Source organism: Astatotilapia calliptera, chromosome 14 (genome assembly GCF_964374335.1).
Source record: "Astatotilapia calliptera chromosome 14, fAstCal68.1, whole genome shotgun sequence".
Taxonomy (NCBI): Eukaryota; Metazoa; Chordata; class Actinopteri; order Cichliformes; family Cichlidae; genus Astatotilapia; species Astatotilapia calliptera.
The window spans coordinates 21099198-21126427 of record NC_137435.1 but is presented as its reverse complement, the minus strand read 5'-3'; the positions used below and the strand labels follow the sequence as shown (position 1 = coordinate 21126427).

Here is a 27230-nt window from a genome sequence, read left to right as displayed (position 1 = left end):
ACCTTGCGGTTCTTGACCTTAGCAGGCATGGGAAAAGGTGAGGTTGCACAGGTAACGTCCGAGTTAACACTTTCAAGTTGGGGCACAGAAAAAACCACAACCTGAGAAACTAAAGGAGCAACACTGGGAGTCACAGCCCTAGAGTCCAAGGGCGGAGTAACACAGTTCTGCGGGGCTACAATGCTAGTAGCAGTGTGTAGATGAGTCTGGTGAGAAATAACAGTCTTAGGTTCAGTTACCTCCACGGGTGACACCGTCATATCCGCTGAACCAAAGGAAACGCTGCGAGCGTTTCCTGAATCAGAGGGCTCAAAAACACAGGGGTTACCAGCGAGAGCACCCGGTGAATGATCGGGCACGGAGGTGCCTCGCTGTATAGTGTCCCTGGAGTCCAAAAAAAAAAGGGAACAGAATTATCCAAGTCCGGTGTCAAAAAAACAGCGCCACTCGCGATTGTGCATGAGTTATGGAGTCCGGGACCCGAAGGCTCGGGCTGAGAGTGTGACACACGGTCACTCTCTCCCAGGGGTGAAAACTGCTCCGCTGCTCGGGAACGGCGACGGCGGGGACGCCGTTTTCTCCGGGAAGGGGGAGGAGACGAGCCGGGCCGTGAATCCGTCAGCAGGCCGGGCTGAACATCCTCTGGCTCTTCGTATGGGAGTGACTGCTCCGGGAGGACGCCTACAGTGGAGACGAGGAAGTCCTGGATGTGGGGGCGGAGCGCGCCGAATAGCCACGGGAGTCCGGACACCATCCGCTGTAGACGGACGGCTACGGTCTCCCGGTACTCACCCTCGGGCAGCGCCACCCACTCCTGACAGTAATACTCCACTGTATAAATCAGATCCTCCCGGAGGTCAGCGGAGGGGTTGTGAATCGCTGGGTCCATGTCGGGGTCGCGTTATTCTGTCATGATCGGCTGTGTGGCAGGCGGGAGGAGGACCCAATCGCAAGATTCACAAACACGGGGATGAACTCAAAAGCAGCTTTATTGCTGACAGGCAGAACATAGGAAATACAGAACTCAACTAAACTGGGAATCAATAAACTAACACTCGTAGGGAGACACAGGGAATCCACACAGCAATGAGGGAGAACGCGACGCCGAACAGAGGGAGACGCAGACAGAAATACACAGAGGGTTAACGAGGAAAGTGGGAACACACGGGGAACACAGCTGACACAGATAACCATAACGAGACAGGGCGGGGTGAACATAACACTGACGGGAGACGGGCAGAGTCAAACAGGAAGTACACAGAGGTTCAGACAGGAGGAGAGAGCACGGGGAGAACACAGACATAACAGGCTGGGGAAAACATGGAATAAAACACGAAAGGGGACAAGGGCTCATGAATACATAGAGGGGCACACAGGGGGTGAGAGTCACAAAGGGAAAGCACACAGGGAACAACATAACCGGGCAACTCAGGAAACAGAACCTAAACAGGGAACTGAATACCAAAATACAAGAGAACTAAGAATACTGGGCCAACACGGCCCAGGACCATGACAGACACAACTTCTACTTTGATGGCAAACATTTTCTGTTTGCAGTTTGGACTTTTTAAACGTTCACTACTGCCGGGGTCGCAGTTGGTTAGTGTTTGCTCACAGGTTGGCATCTTCTATGCAAACGTTGGGCAACCACAGCAATTTGCTTGCAACCAAAGCATTTACAACAAGGTTTTTGTAGCAGCAATCCTTTTGTGACTGATTTTACCTAGCGACACCCAGCAACCATCACCAACTGGTCAGGGAATACACATCTTTCCCTAGCAACGGTTACCTACTGGTCTCAAGACTTGTGGAACTGAGACCTGCGAAAACCTTTGAACTTCTCACCATTTTACAATCTTTTGGGTCTCCAGAATTACAATTTCAGTATGAAGGACACCGGATGGACTGTTGTCAAACACCTAAAAATTTTCTTTCCTTATAGTCAAAACTGAAGCTCTATTATACAGGCATTAGAATTCATCATTCTCCTAAAGTAGCATGCATTATCTAAATCTAATATGAAAAAAATCTTCAAAACTTTGTAATAGTACTCATGTATTTTTTATAAGTTCACTTACTCTTAAACTAACATTAAATAAAATTGCACCGAATGCATGCGAAGAAGTTGGAATAATGTGGCCTTAGAAATGCTGATCATAAAATTTTCATTTTATTTTAATGGACTGTTGCATCTCTTTAACCTGTCTAAGGGTATTACTTTAATGTAGCCTTGACAGGCTTCTCTTCCTCCGATAAGTCATATAGAGAACTGAAGGGATGAATTATTTGTTCTCTGACTGAACGATGGTATAGAGTACTTAAGAGACAGAAGTTGTTGCAGAGGTCTTGCTTTTTATATTTCTATAAAAGAAGAACAAGAGGTATTGTTCTTCTTCTTTTTTTTTTTAAATTAGCCTCCATGTTAAAACATTGTATAAATGTGTTACACTCAGTTTGTGTTTGTATGCATGTATGTGTGTGTGAGTTTGTGCACGTAAGCAATTAAAGCCCTCAAACACAGTCCATCTGTACTCCTGCCAGGGATGACTGTCTTTGAGGTGTCGAGAGATCCTCAAATACACACCAATGAGTTAATTCATATACACACAAAGACAAAACCTTTCTACAAACAAAAGCCTTCCATATTATTTAACATTTAGTCTCTATTTTGACTTTCTAGTTTCTTCTATCTAATACTCAGTTTGACCTTTTGACCACAGAATTACCTTGAATCTCAAGAAAAACTTCTATAAACAAAAGATGCTGTTTTTGCCGTTGTTTTATTTTGAGGCGAGGATACCTAAGGGAGGACATCTCTTGCCGATAAAATGAAAAACATAACAGTTTGTAGGCTTCATAAGACACAAGGATCGCAAGGAACAAATCTATAAGAAAATTCAAAGCATTTAGTTTCCTGGAAAGAAAACAGAAAGTCACCACAAGACAGGAAATTCTCATATTACTGTTTTTCCTGCCAAAAACAATGATCACTAGATTTTTGGCGGTACATTTAGTTTACAAGGGGGGATGGGCAGGGAAAGGAGAGGAGAACGGATTAATGACTGATAAACACAGATTTAAAGAGCTAGACAGTCGACAGTGTCATGATGACTGTTTGCACTTAGAGATCAGGGCTGCCTAACCTATTCCTAACAGAGAGCTATGCAAGATGTAGATTACAGTATTACTGTTTACATTATGTTATCATTCATGTGTCATTTGACTTTTAAACAATGAAGTTTTCATTTAATACTAGTAGATTCATGACAAGGATTGTTTTAAGTGGATCTGAACTGATTTAAATGAGAAGACACTGTGTCTGTGAAAAAAAAAACAAGTTTTCCAAGCAGATGTACTGGCAACAATGTCTATATTTGGTGTTAGAAGGGCAGAGGAAAACAATGAGGTGAACTTGGTCACAGTTTTCATTGGCAGATTAAAACTCGAAGACCCTTCAGGCATAAATACAGGCCCCCTGCACGAGCACACAACCGGATGTAATGATGCAATGATGTAATGAGGGCAATGCATTACAAGCAGTACAGCAGCGACTTGTCATTTAAATCCTAAGCCATACCAGTCTTTATTGTCCTCTTGAACTTTCATGGGAAAGTATGATTTACAAAATGTATATCAAGTTCACTTCAGTACGACCAGTGACCAGGACCACAAACTCACCATTAAACTATTTACTGAGGTTGCTGTCCAAAAGAGCTGAAGGACTGAGTTTCCACAGCTCAGCAGTTCTAAACAATCTTTTTTTTTTTTTTTTTTTTAGCAAAAAGAGTCACCCCCTTCTGTCCATTAGGAAGAAGACACCCAGAAGCTGTGACCAGGGGGTAGAGTGATTGTCTACTAATTGTAAGGTTTGATACCCGGCTTCTCCAGTCCACATGTGGGAAACCCAGCCCGGGAGCGAGGCTGGCTCTGGCGGTCAGAAAAAGCTGCAGTCATTGAACAATCTGTAGATTGCAGCAGACAACTCGGGCTCCGTTGGTTGTGGGGCGCTCCTGGGGGAAAAAACAGAATCCATCAGCCCGGTTGCAGGTGGGTGGCTGCGGCGAGGGGCCTGGGCCGGGACCACCTGATCATCTTTGTGGTGCGATGTGTTCAGTTAATGTTGGAGAGGAATAAAGGAGTGAGAACTGAGAGCTCTGTGTCATCCATGCTTACCTCCACATTGGGTGTGAGTGGAGCCCTCTAGTGGTCCACCACAAGGGCAACATTATGTAAGTTCCTGTTTGAGCGCTATAAAATACCTAGTTTTCTAAAAAGTTTGATATTTACCAAATTCGTGGAGTTTTTGTTTTTGTTTTGGATTATGTGTTGTGTTTCGCATCAGCTATTCAAAATGTGGTGCTTTTCTTACTTTTTATTTATTTAAGTATTTAATCACTACCAGCTGGAGAAAAGGCCACACTTGGTGGTTTGTTTAGTCACCAAACAATTTAGCGGGGTTTTGAAAATGATCATGGTTTGAGTTAAAATAGACCTTTTCACAAGCCTAACTACATTTTAAAACATTAAACTTAACTTTTGCTAGGTTGCCAGGGTAACGTGTTCCAATCCCCAAGAACACGCCCCCAGAAAACCACCGGTACTTCACAATTCCACAGACTTGATTTTAAAACTGGTACCAACTCTGGACCAGCTCCAGATTTTTCTGCGAGACTAGTCTCCTGCAAGATTTGAAATATTTATTGTGTATGTCTGTGTGTGAGACAACAAAACAAGATAGCAATAATCATGCCAGCCTGCTAGGCTGCTTAGATATGTATGTCTGAGTGTCTGTTGTTACTTTTCCAGTAAATTATGACTCACTCGCTTTGTCATTCAAGTCATTTTAAAGATTGAAGCATTTTACAAGCTGAGCTGAGCATAAACAGTTTACAGAAAATACGTTAATCTTTCACAGCACAGATCACGTCACGTCTCTGCAGATATGATCTAAGAGTCAGCATTGTGTAGACTTTCATTTCGTCGTGAAAACAGCCTGTACTGATTTCACTTAGTATGAAATCTCCAACATCAGGACATTCTACAGGTATCTGTACTGCAAAATGATTCTGTTTCACTTCCCTTCAGTAGAAAAAGCTTTACTTAGTAGTAGACCTGATTTGCTATTATACAGAGCTCTTTTTACTACGTTGATCTGTTAGCTATAATGGATTATGCAATTTCATAACATTACATCACGCAAAGTGCCCATTTACTTAATCCAAGGAAGGTCTGGCTGTAGATTGTTTTTGCCTATGAGTGCAGAGTGATAAAGTGTCTGACAGTCAGCCTGCCAGATGGGAGTCACTCTAATCTAAAAGGTGGCTCAGCAATAATGAGACACAGATGGTTGTGGTATGTTTATATAAAAACACATACAAATCACAACCAACCATGCAAGTGTGAACTCCTTTTTTAAGAGTTTCTTTTTTAAAACTGGAGAATAAACTTTCACTTATATCTGTTACAATATTTGTAAATGACTATTTGCGTCGGAAATTACTGGTTATTTGGAGATTTCGATTGAATTATCCTATTATTTGAAGTTATCATTTTAACTTAAATACAGTGTTATCCATTATCCTACCCAATCCAATTTTAACTGAAGAACACTCATTTTAAAAACGCAAGTTTGAAACACCACACAACATATCCATTAGCATTCTTTGTTAAAATTCTGTCCACACATCTGGACATCTAATATTCACCTTTTTTTCCCCTTTATGTTAGATTTGCATTGTTTATTGTCATTTATGCTTAGAAATATCTACTTATATATGCTTAGAGTTTTATAATTAGTTGTAGATTGATAGAGGTTTGATTCTTAGTCTGCAGAGACGTTGTGTGCATTCCAGAGTGCTCTGGCATTCACACCCACATTCTGGGAGCATGGGAGAGGTCGTACCTTGTCTTATTGTTTTATGGTAGGATAAACGTATCTATATCTGTTTTAGGCTAAGTGCCTTCTGTTTAGATGAACTGCTGGACTTCCAGACCAGCAGGTTTAGGGAAGTCGATTATGGGGTCACTGACCACACCCACACACACACACACACACACACACACACACACACACACACACACACACACACACACACACACACACACACACACACACACACACTTACACAACGCACAGGCAAGGTACTCTGTGTGTATGTAGACGTCATATGTTAATGAACCTATGCTTATTCATGTAACCTCAATAAAAGAGCAGTGTTACGGGGGAGCAGATGAGAGCAACTGGGGTCAAGCGAAGGAACGCCGTTTGTCCAGTTCTCTCCCGTGCACGAGAAACATAAAGAACTTTGCCTACTCGTGTCTTGCTTTGCTGTGTAATTTAAGCTACAAACCTATCACTTTATTTCAGGTCTAGAGACAAGTCATTAACCACCTGGACACGAAAAGTGGCAACCGAAAAGAGTGGTTGCTGTGGATTGCAGGCCGGCACTGTGAAATCAGTTGCTAAAATCATCGATGCCTGCAGACCTGTCAGTGACCCTCTGGCAGTGACCACTCACTAGGGAAAAATGTGTATTCCCTAACCAGATGGCTTATGGTAGCTCAGAGCTCCTGGATGAAACTGGCTGCAAAGAGGATATCAAATTTATATGGAAGACTTCACTTATCTGTAAACCAGCTACTCAAACACATTGGCTACCTACTTGCCAAGTTTTGCTACTACTTGGCAAGTAGTTAGCAAATGTCCACAGACAAACGGGCATCTTTAAAACTACCTTGGTGGGGCACCTTATACGTCTTTGCAACCAGTTTCACCTGGTGACTGCTAGCAACCACTCGCCAACCAGTAGGAGAATAACAATTTTTTCTTAGCAATCATGAGTTTGCCCGGGGGGGTCATTGAACAATCTGTAGCACTGTGTTGTTTGGATCCCGGTAAAGACGGTAAAGTGTTTGATCTCAAACTAAAAGAATGAGCTGCAAAAACCTGAAGAGTCATGTTCTCTGTGCTGATTATAATGCATTAAAATATAAATTATATAAATCTGAAGCAAGTCAAAGTAGAGAAACATTGTATATAAGAAGTTTAAAGGTCTCTTAACTGTCCCCCCCCCCCTTTTTTTTTTTTTTAATTTTCTGACTTGGGAAGAAGCTATAATTCAACTAAAAGTATTCAAACAAATTAGTTGCAAATGTTTGCCAGTTGTGCTCTTAAACATAAGATTCAGGTTTGGAATAGTGCCTGGAGAATCCATTGGTCTCTGCTTCCAGCACACGTCTCAGTTCATCTGACCACACACACACACACACACACACACACACACACACACACACACACACACACACACACACACACACACACACACACACACACACACACACACACACACACTCGACCTCACCAGTGTGAGTAAGTCTGTCTGGAACTGTTAGACACAGAGAGGAGGTCTGGGAATGCTGAAGGTGGGGGAGTTCAGAGGAAGAAGAGGTAGAAAGTTGCAACTTCAGGGCAATATGGACCGCATGCTATGGGGAGGAATGCATGTGTCTTTGTAGGAGAGTGAAAAAGCAAATGAAAAGAAGAGAGGAGGGGGAGGAGGAAAGAAGCAATGAGGGAGGGATCTCAGCTAAAGCTGCAGCGTGGCTGTGTCTGAATGAAAGGACCTCTCACTCTCACTTTCTTCTGCTGTCTGTCTGTACCTATGGCTTCTGCAAACGAGCACGTCCAGACCAAACACAGAGCAGAGACTCTCCGAGTGACTTCAAGCTAGAAGTAAATATTTTTCAGAAACTGTGGCTGAGGGTGCAGCATTTTCGATTGCTTTTCGTAAGGTTAGTCCCTCTTTCTAAGAAGATTAGTACTTTTGTTTATTTGCTTTTAGTGCACCAACAAACTTATTTTTGAGAATAAGTTGCAATGTGATTGATGGTCAGTTTCAGTGACGGGAACCTTATCTCTTTCAGGAGCTTCTGCTGTGACGTGCAGGTGTTTATGCAGATATGACTGAGTAAACTCTTCTCATCACAGAAATTTGGGACATTGCTTGGACAGACCTTCAGGACTGCTCTGCAGTTCTCCTGAATAAAATAATTCACTGGATCTTGGATCAGATTTACTATATTTTACCTCATTTTTGTCTCACACATCTTGAGGTTAGCCTACCATGTGAGTGTGTTGTGTGAGTTAGATTTAACTGGAGTTATCCTGAGTATTTTGTAGGTTTCTGGCCAGCTGGCAGGCAGCTGTGATGGAGGGTCACTTCATACACACATTCACACCTCTAGACATAAGCTCACTGATGGCTGCCTGAATCTGCAGAGACAAGCACACCAAATGAAAACATCAAACATTCCACTTTAACTTTCAGTTTCATATTTGCGCTTTATAGACGTGATGTAACCTGTACACTCATTTCCTTTTCTTACCTTTTCTAAACTCAAATACCACATTCACACTGACTTCATTTACTACAATATTGGGTCAAGAGACAAACTATCCAGAACTGAGAGAGCGTATACTTACAGCACGATGATACAGACCTGCAATTTGGTCCCCAGATGCATCTTGCAGCACACATCCCCTCACCACCTTCTCCCCATCCTGCTGTTGCTCCTCCGTACCTGGTGGGGGAGCTGTCACCCTCAGTGTTTGGATTACAAGCCTCCATTTGAGCCCAGGCAGCCATTGGCCTTCTGCAAGGAGTATTCCAAGTTTGGGTGCTGTGATGTGGAAAAAGATGAGGAGATATCGGGCAGGTTTTACAACATTATGGAAAACTTTGACCATTCAGGTTATGCAGCCTGTGGCAAATACGTACGCAGCATCCTCTGCCAGGTAAGAGAAACATTTATTCTAATTTGATTTGATCTCTTTGATTTGATGAGTATAGGTACAAATATTCAAATCAGACTGTGTTACACATGTTCAGTTTAGAATTCAAACTCATGTTTTCCACTGTGTGTATAATAACTAGATTTTATTATGCTATTTTATTTTATTTATTATTTTATTTTAATATGCTGTCCTCTAATCTAGCATCACAATTGTGACTTTTTACATTTAAATTAAAGCAGATTCCCCTCTGGTTTGTTTTAGCAGGTAATAAATTCTACTACATATTTCCAACAGGAAGATATAAGTGTGTTTAGTCATGTGTAAGAAGCTCATCATAAAGGAGAACCAACAAAATATTTTAACAGTTTAATGAATACATGATGCTTTTAGACAGCAGTTACTCATACCAAAAGCCAAACCGATGTGTAAATTGAACATGGTGAATATAAAGCCCAAAGGATCATCCAGTGGAAATAAACCCTCCAAAATCAAGAACAGGCTGCCTTTTGCTAAGAGAGTTGAAGATGAATGATTGCGATGGGTTTTCTTTCCCTCTGTCACCAGAGCACCTGCTCATGGGGGTCATAAGATTGGTGAGGTTTTCTCTGTTTAATTTGTATTATTGTAGGGTCTGATGCAACCCATGGAGTGGTGTGTATCAGACATCTGGCCTGATTTAAATGTTCATATAACACTACGGTGGATTTTTCAAAAAAATATGTTAGTAATTCCTTTACTGTACCGCATAACCGTTCAGTTTATTGTTGCTAACTTTTCTTCTTGATGAAATGACAGTACACATGGGTGTTGAATGAAAACATAGATATCCAAAAATTTCTGCCACAACTTCACCAACTAAGGTGCATGGAGTGGGACACCTGTTGAATAAAAACAAAAAACGCGCCATTGGTTGGACTTCTTACCTGATACATGATGTTCAGGCTTGTAAAAATTGTGGATTCTTCCAGTGAATCCTGCTATTTGATGTAGACACAAAATGTCTGGGTCCATGGAGGTGATGTTGCATGGTCATCTGTTCACAAACATGTACTAAACAAATCACAGATTAGTTGTCATCATTTTTTTTTAAAGCCAAGAAAGTTGAAATGGACTGATTGACTGGAAATCTGATAATTTGCAGTCTTCTTGGTCCTGACTGGTGACCTGTTGGCTAGCCTCACGTGCATTCAAATGTGAGCTGGTCCTTTTCATGCAGCCACCTGCTAGCATTTGGCTGTGGCCATTTGCGAGTTCTACTGTGAGTAGGGAAAACACAAAACTGGCAAAGTAAATTGGGACAGAATCGGCAAATGTTCTTAGCAAGAGACCTAATCAGACACTTAAATCACCCTCACCAGCTGAACATGAACATTTTAAAGAAGCCAATAAAGGTGACGGCGCTATGGCTAAAGTTAACGTGTTTAGATCCAGCCAGGTAGCAGCCTTGGTATGAAAAAGAGGTCAAAGAAAAACAGTCTGTGTCATCTTATCTGGTAAAGTTACAAGTAAGCGTGAACTATGTGCCAGAAAACATTAGTTTCTCAGATGAGGCACAGACATAAGCATAAGACAGCCAGTCTCCAGAGTTTGAACCAGAACAACTGTATGAAATTGCAGAACAATTTAACAGCACATTCACTTTTCCAGTAATCTCACAAAAATATGCATTAAGGTTTTAACTACGCCATCAGAAGACTTGGCAATATTTGAATGAAGTGCCTGTGCCAACATTAGGTGTGGAGGGGAACAACTGAATTTCACTTAATGACAGCAGAGAGACCATAAGGCAGAGGTAGAAAAATGAACCAGCAATCCCTAGGTGAACATAATATTTTTTTTTCTTTAACTTATATTGTTTTAAAAAGCATTGACTCATACAATTTTGGCATGAAAAAAAAACTTTCCAAATGCATTATTGTGTTATTCTTGCAATGCAGTTTAATAAAAAATAAGATAAAAATAAGATATGAAATACTTTCCTTATCCCATATTTAGGAAATTCATTTTTTTAATAATAGTTAATGATGATGATGATACTACTAATAATAAAGTGAACATGGCAAAACAGAACATAAAATAAAATAAATACTCAACTTTTAGTCTCTGTTAATAGTTTTGGATATTTTTTATTCTAACGAGTTTTTCTATTTTAGTGTGAATGTGTTTTAGTTTCCTTTTTCAGCTCTTTAATCTTAAACAGATCCCAGTGCTGAAATCCAGCCCCTCCCTTCCTGGAATAACCCTTGAAGCCACTCCCACTCACTGATGACATAATTAGGCCCTGACTTTGCAGCTCAGACGCTTACTACGTGCAGATCCAGAGCACAAATTAAATGATAGGTGCAGCACAAATTTGGTCATGGCCGTATAACTGAGATAAAAGCTTCACTATGCAGAAGCCAAAATAATCGGGTGGGTAGCTTTACCATAAATAACACTTTAATTTTTGATGTCAACAAGGAAACAATGAAAACTAACAAACTTGGCGGCTTCCCGGCAGTTTCATACATCATACGTTATGTAAAGATGGTGACGAATCGTCCAAAAATATAGACTTATGTTATTGTGGTAATTATAGCCTGATGTGGTTCTTACCAAGCAGTGCAGGCTGGATCTCGAGTAAAATTGCAGAGCAGCGACTCACGCACCATTTACAACTGCTGGATATAGGTGGAGCTCAGACGAAATATACATTCAAAAAGTTTAGCATGATACACATGTGCTGTGTAGACTGCAACAAAAAGCCTTTAAAGAAACTCTCATTTACATGAGCGCTTTATATGAAAAGTTATGTTAAAAATAAAGAATGCATTTTTGGTTCCATTTGAGGTATGTTGATGCTTTTGTGTACTTTTTAAACCTTTTTCAATGATGATGGTCCGCTCTGTGGTTTTTCGGCTCCCAAGTTCATAATTTGAGGTGAAAGAGGCCCGGGAGGCGGTCAGGTTACCCCGCTGCCAGGGTACTTAACCAGGGCAAAAGCCATACACTGAAGCCGTCTGTTCCAGCTGCAGAACGGAAGCTTCCTAGCACTGATATCAATCACAGCGTGAAGAGAGGGACAGGCAGACACATATTAAAGAGAGAGACAGAGTGGGAAATGAGTGTGTGTGTGTGAGTCAGGGAGACGGGAGGAAGACTGTCATTGTTCTTTGCTTACTTGACCAAACAAACAACCATTTCCTCCTCAGGCCAGGGGTCCAGGATATATCAGGTTGCTGCAAAAGAGGAGCAGAGAGAAAAAGGATGAAGAAAAGCACAGGAATAAGAAGAGATGAATAAAATCAGTGAAGATAATGTCAGGCATAAAGAAAAGAGAAAAACAAATGAATTAACAATAATAAAAACAGACATAGAGATAATTTCAAGGGCATTCTGTTGCCCTTGAAAAGAGTGTGCATTTGTGTGTTATAGTTGTGCTCTGCTTTCACGTGGCTTTCTCGATGGGTTTTCATTTATTTTGTCATCAAATAAACCATTAGCAGCACCCTCAGTTCAACAAGACCCATAAAGGGGCTGTTTGAGGATAAAAAACATTTAGTGAGCACTGCACCAAGCAGCAGAAGTCCAGATTAGTTGTTTCCCTCTTGCATTTTTAATAAGCAAGCTTTTAGTACGGTAGCAATGTGTCTGGCTGTGTACAACGTCTCTTTATGTCTGTCTCCACGTTGGTTGAGTGTGGAGTAAGTGCATATGAGAGCATGAGGGTGGGAATGGATGTTTGTATCTGTGTGTGCCTGTATGTCTGTGTCTATATGTCAGGTTGGGTGTCAGGCGCCACCTCTCTGGGGCCATCTCAGGCCCTCCAAGGTTTGGAGGCCTATCTCCCCCCACCACCACTTCCCCTGCCAGTGGCGGACCCCCTCAGACATCGGTGCGTTGGTGGTTCTTTGTGTCCGGGGATGGGCGTCCAGGTACACACCGGCTCACTCCTTGGCGGCCGCTTATCGGGGCCTGGAGCCTGGGGCTCGCTCGGGCCACTTCGGAGGTGGGGTGCCCCCGGCCTCTCGGCCTGGGGCTCGGTCACTCAGGCGCAGCTGGCTGCCGGCGGAGCTCACGGGCGCGTCACTGCAACTCCCCCTGGCTTCTGCTCCGCGGCTGCTGAGTGAGCCCTCATCTGGGACTCTCCTCAGCTCTTTCCGGGACAGTGGCGCGGCTGCCCCTCTGTTGGTCTTCCTTGGTCTCTTGTGTTCTGGGGGCCTCTGGATGTCTGGAGTTTTGATCTCCTCCACACCTGCTTCACGCCCTGGAGGACGGGGCTGTGGCCCCCCCACACCCTCTAGCAGATTATTACATGAAGGAACCTTTTAAAAAAACAAAAAACAAGCGCGTCCATGCTCACAGGTGTACACACGGGTGATCACACCCACAAACTACACCCTTTTTGGCTCCTACCTCAAAGCACACTGTGTTCTGTTGATCTTATGTGCTGCACAATAATGTTTAACATTTAGTATTTACTGTCATATTCCCATATATCATTGTGATGTTGTTTATTCTATTACTCTTGTTCTCTTCTGCTTGTTTTCTTTTTTCTTTCTCAGCAGGTGATCCAGGTGATTGATATATGCATTTTTTTTCTCTGCCCGTTCTGTTGGTTTTTGTCTTTTGCCCTTCTCCCCCGTCCCTCTTCTCAGCTGTTTCTCTTTCCCTCTTTCTTTCTCCCCTTCTTTCCCCCAGTCAAGTCTGTCCCGTATTCAGTAAGTGAAAATAAAATAAACAATAAAAGGTGAATCAAATGGACCATTACGGCAAGGCTGGGATGGTCAGTTTGGTAAAGTAAATCCGTTGGGCATCTTTCTTTGCCTTTAGACAACAATTCTGATGGCAAAAGAGCCAAACGGGACAGGCAAAAAAAAAAAAGCAAAAAAAAAGCAATGTGTCTGGCTGTTTCACACTGCTCTCTCAGTTTAAAAACTCAGCCTGTGTCATTTCCTCAGACAGGGTCACACATTTACCTCTCATCTGTTTACCATGACTCTTTTTTGTCTCTCAGCTACAATAAAACACCAGCGTGTGGAGCAGTCAGTGGAGAATCTGGAGCATGTGAGATGACAGGAATAAAATCTGAGTCTATTCTGAATTTGACGGCGTAAACACCAAATTATAGCAGCTTGAAGTGGTCGCGTTGTTAGAAACAGCTGCTTGTAGCTGCATGCCTTATTTCTACCCTATCATAGTGGAACCAAAATAGGACAATGGCTGGGATTTCAGCATGACTTGGTCAAACAAAAGATCATGTGCAGTATTTGCAGTTTGCTCTGCCTTTTTGCCAACACATGTCTCTCATTTTCAAGCAAAGAAAACGTCTTCATAACCTTATACCTTCATAACCTTATTGAACTTATACATTTTTCCTTGAACGTAGCATCTGCCCCACATGCCTGTTTACTGCTTTCATCAGCAGTTCCAGCATCTCAGACTGAACACAGCTTTTGTTTGGCCCAGTAGAGAGAAATCTCTTTCAGAGAACACTCTGATCTTTTCCACAGTAGTACTATCAAGATGTTCAACAAGAGTCTGCGTTGACTGTTTTTGCCAAACTCCCCACCTCCCCGTTCTCTGTGATTTATAAAAGTCAGTGTTTCAGTTAACACTTGGATGGAACAGCAGTTTAAGCCATCTGTGCCCTAAAAGACAAAGACAGACACAGAAATGTAAAGTTTGATGGACTACTGTATGATCAGCAACTGTGATGAAACATTTTATGTGATACAGTAAAAAAACAGACAAAACAGTGTCCAAAAAGTATTGATAGTAATCGATTTGTCACACCTTTATATTTAAACATATCCATTTTAGTGTGGGCTACAGCTTGAGTCATGTTACCTACTGACACTGTGAGTTTGTCCATATGTGTGTAATTGTGGTCTAAATACTTAAAAAAAATCTGCTCACAGGAATATACACCAAACACAAAAGACGGCCTTGTAGTCTTACAGGTGGTAATTAGGATAAAAATCAAGGTCAAGTTTTAAGTTCTGGTCACAGCTGGTCAAGGTCTGGCTGACTATACTTGTAATAAAGCAGTAATAAATATCTACATACCCAAATGCTTATATTTGCCCGATTGCCAAATTGTAAATATGACGAAACAGTTATTACCCACAATACACTGTTCAAACTCTGGCGTCATCTTCCTGGTCAAAACTGTTTTTTGTACCACTGGAAAAATTGAACTAGAGACAGTTGGTTGTTGGTACTGTTTCTACATAGAACAGAGATTAGATAGAGGTTTGCATACAGAAACAAAAATCAAACAATTATATTAAAATAAATAAATTTAAAATCTTTACATTTTGCCCCAGACTGCACTGAGTTACAGGATCTTTTCTTTCTTTTAACAACTCTGGAGTAAAGTGCTCTGCTGGTACAAATAATTAAATACGTTACTGCTCATCCATTTCTACCTGATGTACTTTGTCTTACCAAATAAAGGCAAGCGCAACAGATTTATATAACAAAAAAACAAAAAAACAAATGGCAGGTGTTTATATTATTTTCCAGTATGTAGATTCACTAGTTAACAGGACATCACCCATTTATTTCCCTTGTTACTGCTTTGATCTTTTTCTCATAATGAGGCTTTTCCTACATGTACCCAGACTGTTAAAAAAAAATCTGAATGCTGAAGGTAAGAGTTTTACAGCTGTTGTACTTGGTGTACTTGGCGAACAGCTGTTGCATCACTGCATTCAGTGTCAGCATCAAATGCAATTGTTTGAGTGCAAAGTTAAAGAAAGGAGCCAGAAAGCCTGTGATTGTGAGGTCAAGAAACCACTGAAGGTTTTTTTTTTTTGCGAATATCTGCTTTTTCATTCTAATCAAGGAAGAGATTGCAAAAAGAAATCCTTCAACACAAACGTTTCTCTCACTAGAAAGTCAAGCAAAGACGTCCAGGCAACTTCTGTGACATTGGTCCATCGTTTGGGGACTATTTTTCAACCAGGGCTCAATGAAGACAACAAAAACTTAAAAAATCTTTTAGATAAAAACACATAAGTACATGTTTTCATTTACCAATGTCCTTGCAAAAATGTTACAGCAAATAATTACCAGAAGAGGCATTGTGATGACAGGATTAAAAACAACACGTTTTGTCCACGTTGACGTTATTCAGTGACATAATTTTTAAAGTGCTTTTGAAACTAAATCCACCACTTACATAATCACTGTAATAATCTCCATATATAAAAACAGCTGAGATTAAGCGTCAGACTGTGAAACAACACAAAAATATCCCATATCTGCTGTTCTGATCTGTGCTAAATGAGCTAAATCTTTTGCAACGTTATTTATGTTTATTTATTTAAATATTTACTTTTGTTTAAATACCAAAACAGTTATTTGGAAAACTTTACTGATGTCAGAAATAATTCACTGCAAAGTGAAAATAGGTTTATGAGCCCTTACAAGAAACAACACCAAATTTAATCTAAACACTCTTGATCTACCAAACCAATCTTATGCTGGTTTGTTGTTTGGGATTTGTTTACTGGATCAGTTTGGTTTTTCTGGCAAATGAAAGCGCACCAGTTTGCATGATGATGGTTTGGGTGCCATGGCTCTTTGTGCCTAAGGCACACCATTCTGGGTGTGGACAGTGTGGTTGTGACTTAATAACTGAGTGGACCTTCCTGGGATCCATTTATACCAGGCCGCACTCAGACAGGCTGCATATATCTCAGGCTTGCCCAGTCAAAATGAGGCCCAGAGGCTGTGGAAGAACAAATACACAAATCCATTTAAGTGATTCATTACTGAATCTCATACATTTCTGTAACTCTACCTTTGATATTAGCTCAAAAAAGTTTTACATTTTTAAATCATATGTAATGAAACGGTATCTGTTGTCCTTTGAAGGAGTGTTCTCCATATGCTGCCCACCTGTATGATGCCGAGGACGCTGACACACCCATGAGGGCGCTACCTGGACTCTGTGGGGATTACTGCTCTGACTACTGGCGGCAGTGCCGGTACACGCTCAGCCTCCTGCTTGAGGACGTAGGGAACTCACAGCAGTTTACAAACCTGACTGCCACAATTGAAGAAGATCACAGAAGGTTTTGTGAATTTCTGGTGTTGAAGGACAAAGAGTATTGCTATCCTAGTGTCTTGACAAATGCAGGTATGAGTTACATGTTGTATGAAGAGGTTAAAAAAATGTATCTCGGTGTAACTAGCCCAGAAAAAGGTCTAGAGTATACAGCCTTGATAGCTCTGAAGCTGTTATTAAACACATCAATCTGTGAGCTAAATGTCAGCGTCAGTATCAAAATGATGCTCCACATCAGCAAACCAGCTAGCATGCTTAAAGTGAAATGTTTAAAATCATTAGTACGAATGTCAATGATGGATGCAAACAGTCTGAACTGCATGCATGAATTTGAAAATATCCGTGTCTGCACTGTCTCACCAAGAAAATCCCTGCAATGAAAGAAAGTGTGGGTGGAAGAGCTCTTCATATTGATTTGTAACTGCCTGAACAGAAGCTGAAAGTACAGTGCATTGCTGTAAAATAATTACAGTTTTAATTTGGTGCAAGCCTCTGCAAGTTTGATTGCAACTCAGTTTGCACATGTGATTAGACACATGCCAATCTACTCTCCCGTGTCTTTTTTCCCCCACCCTAAGAGTTAAATGCTAACCTGGGATTGCTAAATGAAGATCCCGAAGGATGTTTGGAGCTGTGCTTACAGGAAGTTGCCAATGGACTCCGTAACCCTGTGGCCATGATCCATGCAGATGATGGAACTCATCGCTTTTTTGTTGCGGAGCAGCTGGGTTATGTGTGGGTGTACTTGGCGAACGGCTCTAGGATCGATCGACCTTTCCTCAACCTGACTAAAGCCGTCCTCACATCCCCGTGGGCTGGAGACGAGAGGGGATTCCTCTGCATAGCCTTACACCCTAGGTCTTTTTTCCAATCAAAATACACATTTAAATAGCAACATTTAGTTTTCAAAGGAAAAATTCATTGTGCCAAAATGTGAAATGCAGCATTTCCATTGAGCTTCTGTTTCGTTCACAGGTTCACCACTGTCAGAAAAGCCTACGTGTACTACTCTGTGTCTGTTAAGAAGGAGGAACGAATACGAATCAGCGAGTTCACAGTATCAGCACATGATGATAATCAACTAGACCATTCTTCTGAGAGGTGCTGTATTTAGTAGGTCCTTGCATGGTCTTAAATGACACAAATACATTCATCATCTTCTCATCTCTCCTGCTGTAGAACCATCCTGGAGGTGGTGGAGCCAGCATCCAATCATAATGGAGGACAGCTTCTTTTCGGTCACGATGGGTATCTGTACATCTTCATAGGTGACGGTGGCCGTGCTGGAGATCCCTTTGGAAAGTTTGGCAATTCACAAAACAAGTCAGTACTGTTTAACTAATGTGTTTGCATGTTTGGATGCATGCATAGACCCACAATGTTGATTTCACATTTTGTGTTAAAGAAGATGTGAAATCTCAAATAACACGCAAATATAATAGACATAGTTGTGATTGTGAAGAATGCTCATCTTTATAATCTTCACGAGGCCTCATGACGTTGTCAAGATGTTGACTTGATAAACAAAATACCAAAGTCGAGTCGGAGCAGGTAAAGCGTCAGAGAGTCCTGCCAAAAATGGGTTCCAGATAGTTAAATTCCTCTCAAATCAAATCTAATTAAAAGGATCACATTTATGAGGAACGTTTCTGCATTGAACAGAGGGCATTATAAATGATAGTTTTGCAAAGACTATAATTCAAAACAATTTCTTCAAAGTGACGAGTGAAAACTTTGTTTGCACGTGTCATAAACAATCATTCATGATAACTGCCAGGTTCTGTGCTGTGCCAGTTTATGGAGATTTCAGTCTTTAATTTACAAAACACTTCAAATAGGCATTCCTCCTCTATGGTTTATCATTATACCGAGAGCTGCATTGATTGAAGTTTATTATTTTTGAATTTTTAGCACAGAAAATTAAAGATAAAGCCAAAAACCCTTTGGTTGCAAGTCACAAAGTTCAGCCAATAGAAAAGAGCATCAGGGAGTTCAAATATTGCTCCTCATGTTTTGTAAATCAATACTTCATCCTGTGAAATGCACCAATAATGTCACATTTAATAGGTAGGTTTGCATTTTAGGGCTGACAAAAATAGCGATCTATCTTTAATGTTTGTATCAAGAAAGCAAGTAAACTTCCTCCAAAACTGGGACTTCATTTAGAGCTGTTAGCACCTTTTCTCCAGAGATGGACAATTTAGCCGTTTGTCTCTTCCTGAGGCTGTTTTTGACAAGCCGTAGTAGCTCTTCTGGGAATGCAGCCTGCCAAGTCTAATATTGACATGACACACTACACACATCATGGACCACCACACACTGGAATGTGGAGGGGAGAGAGAAAGTGAGCGAGAGTGAGTGCAGGGTGGTAAACACTGGAAAAAGTGGACACTGGAAAAAGGCCATAAAGGCCATTAATAATATTTGTTTTAAATTATTCTTTATACAGAAATTACACCCATTTGTGAAGGTAGTTCCTCTTTTCCTTACATTTCTAAGCAGATGAAACAACAAGGGAGAGAAAGGTAGGGAGAAGGAAAGAAACAGCTCATGCTAAACTATCCCACATTGATGGTCAGTGTTATGACAGCCAGTGGATTCAGATCACTACTGTCCATTGTTCATGTGACTGCTGATAGACGTAGCAGGATGGATTTTGAAGTGTCCAGAGCTATACTCTCTACTCAGATTCATTCAAACAGAACTGCAAAACAGATCTGACCATGCTTTTCTGGCGTTAAATAAACACTTACGGTTGAACCATTCAGTCACCACAGTCTTTATGATACTCTGAGTCATTCTTCCTTTTTTGTCTGGTCGTTACGTTTAATAGGTCAACACTTCTCGGCAAGGTGCTGCGTGTTGACGTTGACTTCAACGATAACAGTGCCCCATACAGCATTCCCTCAGACAACCCATTTCTGGGCGAGAAGGAGGCACGGCCGGGTAAATGAATTTCCTGTTTGTGTGGAAGACTGTGATCATGTCTGGTGACTTTGAAGATGCTGAATGGCACACTTATTAATGCTAATCTAGCTTAGCTTTTCTCTCATAATATTGGACTGCGGTGGGACTGTGTTTTTCTTTCTGTGCAAAGCTGGAAAATGACTGTTCGTGTCAGAAGTGCGTCCTCACAGAGGATGTCATTTTTGTTTGTGTTTTCCATCCACGTATTTATTTCTTTGTTTCCCTGCAGAGGTTTATGCCTATGGAGTTCGCAACATGTGGCGTTGCTCCATTGACCGCGGTGACCCCGTTACCACTGAAGGCAGAGGCAGGATGCTTTGTGGTGACGTGGGCCAGAACAAATACGAAGAGGTAGACCTCATTGTTAAAGGTATGAAAATTCCAATTTTTCCAGCATCAAACCGTTTGAATACATATAAATTGTAGAACTTTTTTGCTGAGTAATTTTACTGTGTCAACTCTTATTTTTAAGGAGGAAATTACGGCTGGAGAGCCAAAGAAGGATTCAGCTGCTACGATCGTAAACTCTGTCAAAACTCATCCCTCGGTGAGTCTACAGTCTGGGTTACTGAAAGTCCATAAATACAAGTATATTTTAACCAAATTATTTAATATTTATACAGATATTTAATTTGTAAATTAAATTGTTACAGCACACTCTTTGTTCTCTGTAAAAGCCTCCTTAGAATAGAATAAAAAAACTGTTGTCAACTCAAAAGAGATTTTAAATAACGGAACTTCATTGTCCTTTAATTTCACGAGCTCAGGTTTCTTACAGGGTACAGTATATTTCCTGTTTGTTACAATGATGTAGCAGTGACACTGAATAATAAACGAGGTCTGATCTTTGTTTATGTGTTTGCAGACGATGTCTTGCCAATCTTTGCCTATCCACACAAGCTGGGCAAGTCTGTGACAGGAGGATACATCTACAGAGGCTGTCAGATGCCCAACCTTAACGGACTCTACATCTTTGGGGATTTCATGAGCGGGTGTGTGTTTGTAAAATTAAAATTTCAAATGAAAACACTCGTAGCCTTTTTTGTTTTTGTGGATTTCTACCTAATCAGTGTCCAGTCAGTGTGCTGTTGAACTGCTCTGCACAGGGTTGATTTAATAATTTACAGTAAAAATGCATTGATGTGAAGCTTTTGGACTACAGCTCTTGCTATGCGTAAACATTATATGTATCTCTGTTTGTGTTTAGGCGTCTGATGTCTCTTAGGGAGAACGTTACCACAGGTGAATGGCAGTACAATGAAATCTGCATGGGAAGAGACCAGACCTGCAGATTCCCCAAACTTATCAACAGTTACTATAAATACATCATCTCTTTTGCTGAAGATGAAGCAGGTAATAACTGTGTGGGTCGGTGTGTTGATGTATTGCTACCAGACACTGCATCACTTATTTAATTAGGTACATTTATAATGGAACGATAAACTTGAGCCCCAATCACACACACCTAGAAACAGTCCATGAATCCCCTGGCAGCTGCCAGTTGCTTGTGGAAAATGTGTATTCTCAGACTGGTTGGGGTTGCTAGAGGTTGCTGACAGCTGGTGAAATAGGTTGCAAAGAGATGTAGGGTACTGCACTGAAACCCTCCTTGTGACACCTGCAGCCAACACTATTAAAAAGGTGTAACTTTTTTTCTGTTTCCAGTTTGTGTTGCACATTTCACAGTTTTACTACTGCTCAGTGAGTAATTGACGAATGTTTGCAGACAAGTAAGTTTCTTGCATGAGAACTACAGGCAGTTTTGTCTCTTAGTAACCAAAACAATCAAAGATGTTTTTGGTGTAGCGCCCTCTTTAGGACTGATTTCACATAGCAAGAGCAAACACTCAACATCTAGTCCGGAAATACAATTTATTTTTCTACATGTCTTTGGTTTCCAGAGGATTTCCTACTGGTTTCCTGGTCTGTGTGGCTTAATGTGAAAAGAAATAATTATTTCTAACTAGTACACATGTAGTGTGAAGTACCAAAGTGGATATTTTTACTGGTGTTATTGTTAATGAAACTAGATTACTACTAAACTGCATGATTTCTAAGTTAGGAAATGTTTAGGTTTGTGTTGGTCTTAAAAAATTGTATTTCTCTTCTTTCCTGATAATTTCAGGAAGCAAATTGGAGACGAATGATTAAAGCAAAGTTTAAAATATTTTTCCCCAGAGTAGTGTTTTGGTCTCTCTCTTTCTCCCCCATTTTGCTATTTTTGTACCTCTTTTATTTCTGTCTCCCATCTGTTGTCATCATAAATATTTCCCTCTGTTCCTGTTGTTTAAATTTTTTTCTTTTTTTATCTCCTTCTTTTCTTGCTCACTGCTTCCTATTTTTTTAATCTCCCCGTTTGTCTTTTTATGTTCTGCCGTCTCTGCCTGCTGCTCTCTTTCTCCATTTCGTCTGTGAATTTTTCCAGGTGAGCTGTATTTCTTAGCCACAGGAGTCCCGAGTGCGACAGCAAGAGGTGGCGTTATCTACAAGATAGTGGACCCTTCCAGGTAACTTGCCAATGCATCACTTTACTTCATCAGCAGTTAAGTGCTCATTAAACTACATGGATGTGTGATGTTAAGGTGTGAGAGTGTGAACCCAATAATTATATATGATGGAGGTTTTAAGAGTTGGAATGCTGCTAATAAAATACAGTGCAGCAACATGTTAAAATGTTAAAAGAAGTGCTCAGAGCACAATCATCTTCCATCCCTCTCTAGCCAATCCAGGCAAAAAGAAAGAAATAAGAAAAACAGATTTTTTAAATCGTATTTATTTAATCTATCTTCATTGACTGTATCTCTGCACTAATACACACTACAATTAAAGTGGAAGCTGCTAAACACCATTAAAAACAAAACATAAAAAAAAATAAATGAAAAGATACATATGTGCTTATAGTACCCAATATTGCATGTGTACTAATCTTTTCTGTCTTGGAAACAGGAGAGCACCACCAGGAAAGTGTAGCATCAAGCCTTCACCTGTTAAGATAAAAGGAAAACTAATTCATTTCCACCCAAAAGAAGGTAAAAGAAAGTCTTAAAGTGGTGTTTTTTTCTCGAATTTCCTTGCCCTGCTTCAACCTTTAATAATAATAATAATAATGGATTGGATTTATATAGCGCTTTTCAAGGCACTTTACAAGTGATTCTTTCTAGAAATTGGTGAGTTACATTTCCAGCAGTAAATAAATGGTTAAAACATGCTATTTAATATGCATGTGGTTTCTTTTGGCTTCTCTTGATGTCTCTTGATTGTTCACTTTAATGGGAGCGTTTAAATTTGATAAATCTACCAAATCAAAGCAGTTTCTTGCATCAGGTATCCAACGGATGGTTTTTAGCACTGCATAATTCTTTTTATTTTATTTTTCTCTTTTTTGCAGAGTATGTAATCAACAAGAAACCAACCACCACAGCTGTTCCTACTACAACGACCACTACAAAACCTACAACAACTAAAAAGAAGACAAGAATAGTAATAAAAAAACCTCCAATGCCAACAAGAAAAAAACCAAAGCCACCGCCAACAACAGCAGCAACAAGAAAAACAACAAGAAAGACAACATTACCAACAACAACACTGGCTCTCAAAACCACAACAAAATCTGCGTCGACCACAACAGTAAAGCCAAGAACTGTCCAGATGGCAGCAACAACTCCTGCCACAACCTCGTCCACTGGTAGGCCTGCTGGTGTACCCGTTTATCAGGCTAGCTCCACTGATTACCCAGTTTCTAGCCAAACCGCTAACCCAACCACTAATTTGACTATTAAGACTAAAAATAAGTCCACGAGACTGGTTCACACCGTGGCACGAGGAGAAGCCAGCAACGCCAAAACTGGTGGTTTCTTCGCCTACATTCTGATTTTGTTTCACATTTTTACATCTTAATTACTAAATTTATGTTTGCTTCTAAGTAAAATCCTTTGCAAATTAGGCTTAAGTGCTAATAATTTAGCTTAGCTTTCTTTTTTTGGGGGGGGGGAATCACACCTTCTTGGAATAAGGTAATTATAAAATCTATGCAGGCTTTCTCATGATCAAAAAGTATCAGCAGTATCTCCTAAAGGTCATGTTAAAATGTTATGATTTAATCATATTTAAATTGGTTTTAAGGTTTATTTATGTTTTTCTTCAACTAAATAATTTGCTATATAGTTTTTGGCCTTTTAACTGGTTTTACACACCGTTTTGAACTGATTAAGAATATTGTGAATATTTATATAGAAATAAATAACACATAAAATGATTTAAAAAGTTTGATAAATATGCCCCTTGGACATTTTCTCTACTTTGTTGAGGCAGATAAGCCATACTGTAACCTAAATGGCAAAAAAAAAAAAAAAAAAAAACAGAGTAAAAAAACAAAAGGTGACTTTTCTTAAATCAATATGCATTCAAAAAATAAGTAGCTTTTTAAGAATTCATTTTTGCATCTCACCTGTCTATACAGTTTAGCAAGTCTGTGCACTGGAACATAAACATGGGGAATGGAAAATAATTTGCATAATTTGCAGAGAAAATGCTGTAAAATTATTGTTTATCTTAATTATAACTGAGTTTACTGCCTCACCCTCTTGGCTTAGTTTTAATCACAAGTTTAATTATTCAGACTAAGCCATTTGCATTTGCACAAGCTTTTGCCCGACTCAGGTATCGTGGAATTGACTAAATTGGCTTTGAATCCCAACTTCAGACCTGCTAACATGCTATTCTTTGGCTGGTTCAAGAAGCTAAAGCAGGATAAATGGTGCTTATTTATGCATTAGGTTTTTGCACTGCTTTAATTTAAATCAGGTGTTTTGGCATAATTTATTATGAATAAATTGTTCTGCATCAGCCTCAGTTTGGACATTCATCCTTTTGTGTCTGTGTCTACGTCCTTCCTTTGTGGTTGATACTATTTTTCCTTTGTCAAATAGTACAATGAAAAATTGTCCTAAAGCAGTTTAACATTTTGGGAAATGTGCTTCCAGCTGATAAGGTCAGTGCTGTGTCTTAATTAGTTAGCTTAGCTAGAACATGGACTGCAAAAATATATTACAATATAGCCACCTGCACAGCTAAAGCTAGCATTTTAACAACATGATATCTTATTTAAATACCTACATATCGTTAGCTTCATAGCATAATTGCCTAAGTCATTTGACTAAGTCAATGACTTAGGCACTTATGCTATGAAGCTAACGATATATAAAATACCAAAAAAATGGTGGTTTTACATTTTTTGTCTGAATACAGAAATTTTCTAGATGTATTTACACTTTATTTAAATGATAATAGAAAAAATAGTAGTATAGTAATGAGTAGTAATGAGTAGTATAGCTAGCTAACTTGCTAACTTTGCACATAACCCATTTCCTAGCAGGCTAATTAGTCGCTAAAATATCCTCTTATTTATATGATTTTTCTGCATCTGATTCTTAACAACAAAACAACCTCTGTTTCCCAAAATGTCAAACTTGTTTTATATTAACATTAGTTTCAGCACCTCATAAAACAAATAAAAAGGGTGATTCTGTCTCTTCATCAGGTTATCGCACAACCTCCACGACTGCAGACTCATCTAGGATTGCAAAAACCCCAACCATCACCACACCTTCATCAGGGAGACATGGGAGACCCCTTCAGTACCCCCCTAGCACCACCTCACAATATTTCAAACCACAACTCCTTACCACTCCATCCACAAAATTGCTGAAGCAGCCCCACATGACTTTAATCTCCACACCCTATCCAAAAGCTCCTGACCATAGGATGACCACAGCATGGCCACCGTACTTCAACCAGACGCCCCTTGTACCATCCTACAGGCCCCAGAGACCACTAATCAACACTACGCTGCTTAAAACACAGGAGGAAAAGCTGTGGCTTGGTGAGAAGCTGGAAAGTGCAGGAGAGGGCAACCAAGTGTTTAAGAGGCCGAGAGGACGGGGTAGAGGTCAAGGTTACAAGAAAGCAAGAGGAGGGTGGAGGCTGTGGGTTGGCTCAGTGCGACTTGTAAGCGCCGAAGGTTTGCCAGATCGAGGCAGAGTGGAAATTTTCATCCGTGGCCAGTGGGGTACAGTGTGCGATGACCTTTTCACCATCAAGTCAGGTAGTGTCGTGTGTCGTCAGCTTGGATTCTCGACTGCCCTGGCAGTGATGAAGAGGGCTGTCCTGGGGGAGGCGGACGACAGTGTTAGGATATTCTTGGATGATGTGGAGTGTGAAGGTGGGGAGAGATCACTGCTCGAGTGCAAGAGGTCCAGGGTTGGGAAACATAACTGCTCACATGCGGAAGATGTAGGGGTGATCTGTGGTTAGCAAGGAGTTGGTTAAAAGAAAGGGAAAAGCATTGGGAGAACTGGAAAAACTGGAAAAAATATATGGGACTATCACATACAGACAGTGATTGTATAAATGATTATTAGATCCCACACATTTTTTTAAGGATGACTTTTAATTAATTGCAATTTTCAGAATTTGTATTATCCTGCTTTTGCATTTCTGCACGTTACCTTAAAACTGCTCTATTTGCGTCTTGGAGAGAAGTGGAAAAGAAGAGCATGCATCCAACTTTTCACTGGCTTTGTGTGATCTATATGCAAGTAGCTCCTTCTAAACTCACTCAATCCACAGTTGTAAAGATAATAATCAGTTACAAGTTGAAACAATGATGATTATAGTAAACAGCAACATAGTATCTAAACCATAATTACATAAACACGGTGTTACCGCTCACAAAAGGGACTCTTTCTTAACCCCTTGTGAGTATTGTACTTAAATTAATTTTGGTACTCAGCAGTTAATGGTTTCATAATGTTCATGATGCAAATCAAGCTAAAAACTGGTGGATTGAGTGAGTTTTGGAGGTGCCTTGACATTTAAAGAAAAAAAAAATCCTGCTAGAACACACAAACATTTTTTAAATGCATAATTTTACTAGATTTATTTTCTGAGGCAGATTTTAAATAAATTGCACATGGAAACATGTTGAATGTAGTTTTAAGATGAAAAAATTATCTTTAACCAGGAAATGCTGGACATTCTGCGGATTGAATGTAATGTTTCCAGGTTTACATAAAGAGATGTTAAAGGCACAGGGGGCCTGTGATGTAAATAAAGTTTACTGCAAAGTGATTTTCTTCTAAGTCTCTTATTTGCTGTCAGTGAATTTTATTGAACAGTATCTGATTCTGCTTCAGCAACACTTCTAAGCACTTTGTTGTGTAAAACAATGAGGATTTGTAATATATTAATCTGAAATTTCTGAGACAGTTTACAGAGCATTTGACCCATTTGTCACTGACTTTTCTTGACTTACACGTAGACCTTAAACAGGAAGTAAAAATGTTTGTGATGAAACTGTGGAAACAGTCCTTACTGACCGTAAAGATATTTTCTGTGGCCCCAAATAAACATCCA

General features: G+C 40.2%; 1 protein-coding gene across 1 annotated transcript; it reads left to right on the top strand.

The window, feature by feature from the left end:
- The first annotated feature begins 6719 nt into the window (after window positions 1-6719).
- Window positions 6720-26945, top strand: LOC113036548 (HHIP-like protein 1). The gene is made up of 15 exons (XM_026192963.2): window positions 6720-7791; window positions 7924-8794; window positions 16658-16922; window positions 17429-17708; window positions 17826-17951; window positions 18030-18173; window positions 19684-19796; window positions 20047-20187; window positions 20290-20364; window positions 20683-20809; window positions 21025-21170; window positions 22243-22324; window positions 22764-22846; window positions 23206-23502; window positions 25357-26945. Exons 2-15 carry the CDS (start codon window positions 8489-8491, stop codon window positions 26127-26129), a joined length of 2958 nt encoding a protein of 985 aa, XP_026048748.2. The 5' UTR covers window positions 6720-7791; window positions 7924-8488; the 3' UTR covers window positions 26130-26945.
- Window positions 26946-27230: the final 285 nt, after the last annotated feature.

What these genes read in the sequence shown, in the direction of transcription:
- LOC113036548 (XM_026192963.2), top strand. Translation starts at nt 8,489, where the DNA reads ATGATACAGACCTGCAATTTGGTCCCCAGATGCATCTTGCAGCACACA. An exon ending in TTTGGCAATTCACAAAACAA is followed by an intron (nt 18,174 to 19,683) that starts GTCAGTACTGTT and finishes TACGTTTAATAG; the next exon opens with GTCAACACTTCTCGGCAAGG. An exon ending in AAGATAGTGGACCCTTCCAG is followed by an intron (nt 22,325 to 22,763) that starts GTAACTTGCCAA and finishes TCTTGGAAACAG; the next exon opens with GAGAGCACCACCAGGAAAGT.